Genomic DNA, 5,075 nt, shown 5'->3' with positions numbered 1-5,075 from the left:
CCAGGCGCCAGTCCTGCTCCCTCAGGCCCCCCGTACGGACGCAGTTCGTGGGGAGACGGGAGACGGCGCCTCTGAGCCGAGGCTGGGAGTGGGGCAGGCGGGTCCCAGTGGCCCCGTAACTGCAGGTGGCGAGCGCCGTCAGCCTCGGCCCCGGGGGCCCGTGCGTGCCGGCTGTCCTGTCAGACCTGGGGGCCCCAGAGGGCTCCCGGCACCTGCGCTGGCCGTGGGGCTTCGCAGCTGCTCACGCTCGCCATTCGCACCGGGGCTGTTCCGGGCGAGGGGGCCGCCCCGGCCCGCCCCTTCCGGCTCCTTCCGGGGCCTGGGCTGGACGCGGCTGCGGTGAGGACGGGCTGCGTGGTGTGTCCAGGCCGGCCGGCCTGGCCGGTCGTGCGTGTGCAGAGCTGGTCGGGTTGCTGCTCGTGACACTGGACCCGGGGGGCCAGTGCCTGCCCCCCTCGCTCGCTGGGTCTCCACGCGCCGGGCCTGGGTGCTTCCTCGGGCTCTGCTGTCTGGGTGCGCCTCAGACGGGGAGGGCCTGGGTGGGCTGCGGCCGGCGAGTGTGCCGTGCGCCGTGCCGTCTGCTGCCCCCACAGTGCCCGGCAGGACTCGTGGGCAGGGGCATGGCCTCCCGGGCCGAGGCTCCCCTGCTGAGGGGGGTGGGGCGCCGCCTCCCTGCTTCCTCGCCCCATCTGCCGGCCCAGGACCGGGACCCCGGTTTGGGTGGGCTGCGGGGCTCGGCGGGGCACGCAGCAGGTCTCCCCGAGGCGAGGCGCACTTCGGGGTGCTAGATGCGGCAGAGTGTGCCACAGTGGCCAGGGGGACGCCGGCGGCCACGCCCAGCGGGCTCTCGCTGACAGGGTCCGTCCACGCTGGGCAGGAGTCGGCCGTGGGCAGGCGTGGCAGGCTGCCGGTGCGCCTTCCCACGAGCACGCGTGGCCCGAGTGTCTGGAACAGGCGTCACGGAGATGACGGGGTCACCTGCGTGGGGTGCGGGAGTCGCCCTGAGCTGATGGTGGGCAGCGGGGCTGCGTAGCCCCCACACTGGGAGCCGGCGCCCCGGGAAAGGCCTGTTGGAGGAGAGCGCGGTGGCCTGGTGCTGGTTTCGGCCCCCGGGGACGGCCCGTCCAGGTCTGAGTACCGCAGCACGCAGGCCAGGGTGTCTGGGCAGCGCAGGGGCCGGGGCCCGGAGCCAGGTGGCCGGGCAGGTGGCTGGCAGCGCGGGCCTCTGTGAGGGGCTTGGCGGAGACCCCCGCCCCGACCCAGCTAGGAGGGGCACGGTGGCTGCCAATCCCTGTCCAGCTTCCAGAGTGGGGGACACCAGGCTGCTGGACCCCAAACCCCACCGCCTTGCTCCCCAGAGGGCACAAGCTCTGGGTTCGCGCCCCTCCGAGTCTTGCCCGCATTTAGCTTGCCGGGCGCCAGGGCCGCTGAGCCTGCCCCGCGGGTCCTCCGGGCCCTGCCCGGGCTTGGGGACTGGTGTGGGGGGCTGCGGGCCCCCTGGGCTTGCTGGTGTCCCTGGAGTGCGGCTGTGGGCCGGGCGCTGGTCACCCCCCACTTCCTGCCCGATGTCCCTCCACTGACTGGTCAAGGTGGCCGCGGCTCAGCAGTCCCTGGGGCCACCCCAGTGCTGGGTCTGCACAAGACCTGCTCCCCTCCCCCCGAGCCCCAGAAACCAGCATTTCCTGTGGCTGTGGAGCCCACAGCTGGGGTGTGGCCCAGCGCCCGTCTAGAGAACCAGGGCCACCCCTTCGGCAGAGGGCATCGCAAGGGCTCACTACCCACCTAGGCTGGACACCGGCCAGGAGGGGCTGCCGTGGTCTCTTTCTGGGGGTCAGTGGGCACGGCTGGCTTTACCCTGGACAGTCTGCGTGTGGACCACACGTCTAGGGGCTCGGACAGAAAGGGCCTCGCTTGGGGCGCAGCTGTCCCAGCCTTGGGGGGACCTGCGTCTGTGGTGCCCCCTCACACAGTGACACGGTGGGGTCGGCGCCTCCCAGGGCCCCCTTGCACCGGAATGCGGGGACAGGCGGGCCCCGGGAAGCGGGCGCAGGGGTCGGCGGCTCCTGCTGTCCTGCCCCGGGCTCCGCTTGGGCAACAGGTGCGCCCCAGGTGGGCTTTGGCGGGCACCTGCCCGGGCACCCCTCCTCAGGGCTGCCGCTGGCGCCTTGCATCCTGGGGTGGCAGAGGGCCGGGCCCCCACCCGCAGGCCTGCACAGGCCCTCGGCTGACCCTGAGCGGCGCGCGCCGCCCCTGTGTGCCGCGGTCGCTGCAGACTGGGGTCGCGGGGAAGGCGTGGGGCACTGGGGCATGGCTGGGGTTCAGGGCCCTCTCCCTGGGCCTGCCCGCCTCCGCTGCCCTGGGGACGCGTGGCAGCGCTAAAGACCTGCAATAAGTGTCCAACAGACTTACAGAGCGGCAGGAGCCCCCCGCCCCGCCCAGTGACTCCCCTGCCCCAGGGCGTCTCTGGCCCCCACCAGGGCTTGGGGTGACACACGAGGGTCTCGCAGCCTCAAGTGCGCGCGGCGCCTGCCTGTGAGGTGCTCTGGCCGCAGCCGAGCGTCGGCCCGGCCCACTGACCTGCTCTTCTCCCGCAGGGTCTTCACTGAGCAGCGAGTCGTCCCCCGTGTCCTCCCCGGCCACCAACCACAGTTCCCCCGCCAGCACGCCCAAGCGCGTGCCCATGGGCCCCATCATCGTGCCCCCCGGGGGCCACAGTGTCCCCAGCACACCCCCCGTGGTCACCATCGCCCCGACCAAGACCGTCAATGGCGTCTGGAGGAGCGAGAGTCGGCAGGTGAGTCCCGGGTACGGGGACAGCGTTGGAGCCAGGGGTGGCCTCTGCGGGGGAGGACGGGGTTTCGGGGTTCAGATCTCACCATCCCCCTGTACCCGTGAGTTCTTGCCTGCGCCTGTCTCTGCGCAGATCCGCGGCCATGGCTGTCCTTAGGCCCAGCCGTCAGTCCCTGGCTGACCCTAGAGGCTGGAGCTGAGGTCGCCGGGGCCTCGCCCCTCGACTGGCCCCTCCGTACCCGGTCCGCATCCCTCCCAAGGGCCCCGTGGGGCAGAGCGGGCCTGGTGGCCCATGGCCTCACCCCCGAAAGGGTGCGGCCGGAGTACATCCTGAGGTCCTGGTGCCAGGGCTTCGACATGGGGTGGGCAGCTCACCTGTGACACAGGCCTGGCCACCCTGCGCTGAGGGCCCTGGCAGGGGGCACGGCGCCACGTCCAGGAGCAGATGCAGTGTTTGGCGATGCTGGTCATGCGCCAGGAGTGGGGGAGGAGGCTGGGCACCGCAGCTCTGCGCCCTCTGGGTGCGGGTGAGCATCAGGATCCCCGCTCGGTCTGGCTCTGTCTGTTCACTGCCCCTGAGCTGGGGGGCAGCCTCTGTCTGCGGGGTTCCCTGGGCCAGTCTTTCCCCCAGGGAGTCCCAGGGAGAGCCTGACAGCCTGGAGATGGCTGTGGGCAGGACCCACCTCCCTGTCCGAGGTGCCCACCCACTGGCTGAGGCCCACCGGGCCCCCAGAGCAGCCAGCAGCCTGGTGTCCCCCACTCTGGAAGCTGGACAGGGATTGGCAGCCACCGTGCCCCTCCTAGCTGGGGCGGGGGCGGGGGTCTCCGCCAAGCCCCTCACAGAGGCCCACGCTGCCAGCCACCTGCCCGGCCACCTGGCTCCGAAGGCCCCGCCTCCCCGAGGTAGCCCAGCCAGTGCCTGGCTCGCCCCGGATCGGCAGGGCGGGTGGTTCTGAGGGACTCCGCCTCCTTACCTGCGGGCTCCTCCCCTCAAAGGCCGAGTGACCCAGGGCGCCACCAGGCCACAGGGTTGCTGTAGACCGGGGAGGGCCGGGCGGGCGTGCCTGGCGGTTCCCAGGTGCTGGCGCCTCGAAGGGCCAGATGATGGAATCACATCTGGTGTGAAGCTCGCGGGGGGACGTGGGGGGCTGCCTGCGGACCCCTCTCTGCAGTCACCAGAGAAAGGAGGCGTCCCCTCCCTCCCTCCCTCCCTCCCTCCCAGAGATCAAAAGCTGCCCCGAGTGCACGCGTGTGTGGGTGCGAGCACACCAGGGGTGCCGGCGCTGTCGGGGTGCCGGCTGGGCCAGTGGGGCCGGCCCCTGTGGGGGCTGCTGCGCGGAGCAGCCCCGCGGGGCGTGTGGCCTGGCGCTGGCCCCTCGGACCAGCCGTGTGGCCTTGCCGGAAGGTGCCGTCTGGCCCAGCCGTCTTCAAGCTGGGCTGTGTCCCCATTGGGCGGAGAGGGGGCTCCTGGGGTGTCGCTGGGCCGGAGGTGTCGTGCTCAGGGGCCTGCCCACTGCGTCGGGCAGCAGGTCTCACGGGCTGCTGTCCTGGGCCGCAGGGGGCCCCCGGCTGCCGGGCTCAGCGCCAGGCCGCTCGGAGAGGGGAGCATGTCCCGGGAGGCCGTGGCCCAGGCTGGGAAGGGCCCCTGGGCCGCGGTGGCGCCCCGTGCGCGGGTCACATGGCAGCTGCACCCCGCCTCGCGCGGAAGTGTGCGGCTACAGCCCCCCCAGCTGGACAGTACACTCGGGACACTCGGCAGATGGGGAGACCGAGGCACAGCGCGCGGAGGGGCCGGGCCTGGGCCTTCCTTGCCAGGCAGGCGCCGGCCCGCGGCTCTGCCGCCCGGTCGCCTGGGCCAGGGCCGAAGCCCGCGGCAGCCAGAGTTCGTGACCCCACGAGGCCCCGGGGAGCAGAGGGTCACACGGGCACAGGGGAGAGCTGCCGCTCCTCAAAACTCCCGTCGCGGCCCGTCTGCTCCCTAATCACCGCTGGGGTCTCCTGGGGGTGCGGGCTTGCCTGACGCATGGGCCTCGCCGCGGCCTGCCCGTCAGCGTCTGCTGAGAGGACGGCGGGGGGCTCTGCACCCCCCCTCCTGACAGGAGCAGACAGGTCGGGAGAGGACCGGGGTGGGGGACCCGGCCTCACCCCTCGGCCTGTTGAGCAGGCGGGCTGCTCCCCCTTCATTTGGGGGTTTGGTGGCACAGTGGACACGCTGTAAAGTTAGGGTGGACAGACACGCTTGTGCCTTGGGGTGCCCCCATGAGGTGGCCGCAGCAGGCTCGGGG

At 72.6% G+C, this 5,075-nt stretch overlaps 1 protein-coding gene across 1 annotated transcript in view; it reads left to right on the top strand.

Moving 5' to 3' along the window:
- Window positions 1-5,075, top strand: part of GSE1 (Gse1 coiled-coil protein) — a 75,710-nt gene that overhangs the window by 57,311 nt on the left and 13,324 nt on the right. The window contains exon 2 of the mRNA XM_004693527.2: window positions 2,595-2,794. Within this exon, the coding sequence (XP_004693584.2) occupies window positions 2,595-2,794 (200 nt within the window). The remainder of the gene's footprint in view (window positions 1-2,594; window positions 2,795-5,075) is intronic.

The sequence above is a fragment of the Condylura cristata genome, unplaced genomic scaffold, assembly GCF_000260355.1.
Source record: "Condylura cristata isolate star-nosed mole 26May11 unplaced genomic scaffold, ConCri1.0 scaffold00039, whole genome shotgun sequence".
Taxonomy (NCBI): Eukaryota; Metazoa; Chordata; class Mammalia; order Eulipotyphla; family Talpidae; genus Condylura; species Condylura cristata.
This window is presented reverse-complemented; position numbering and strand designations above follow the sequence as displayed.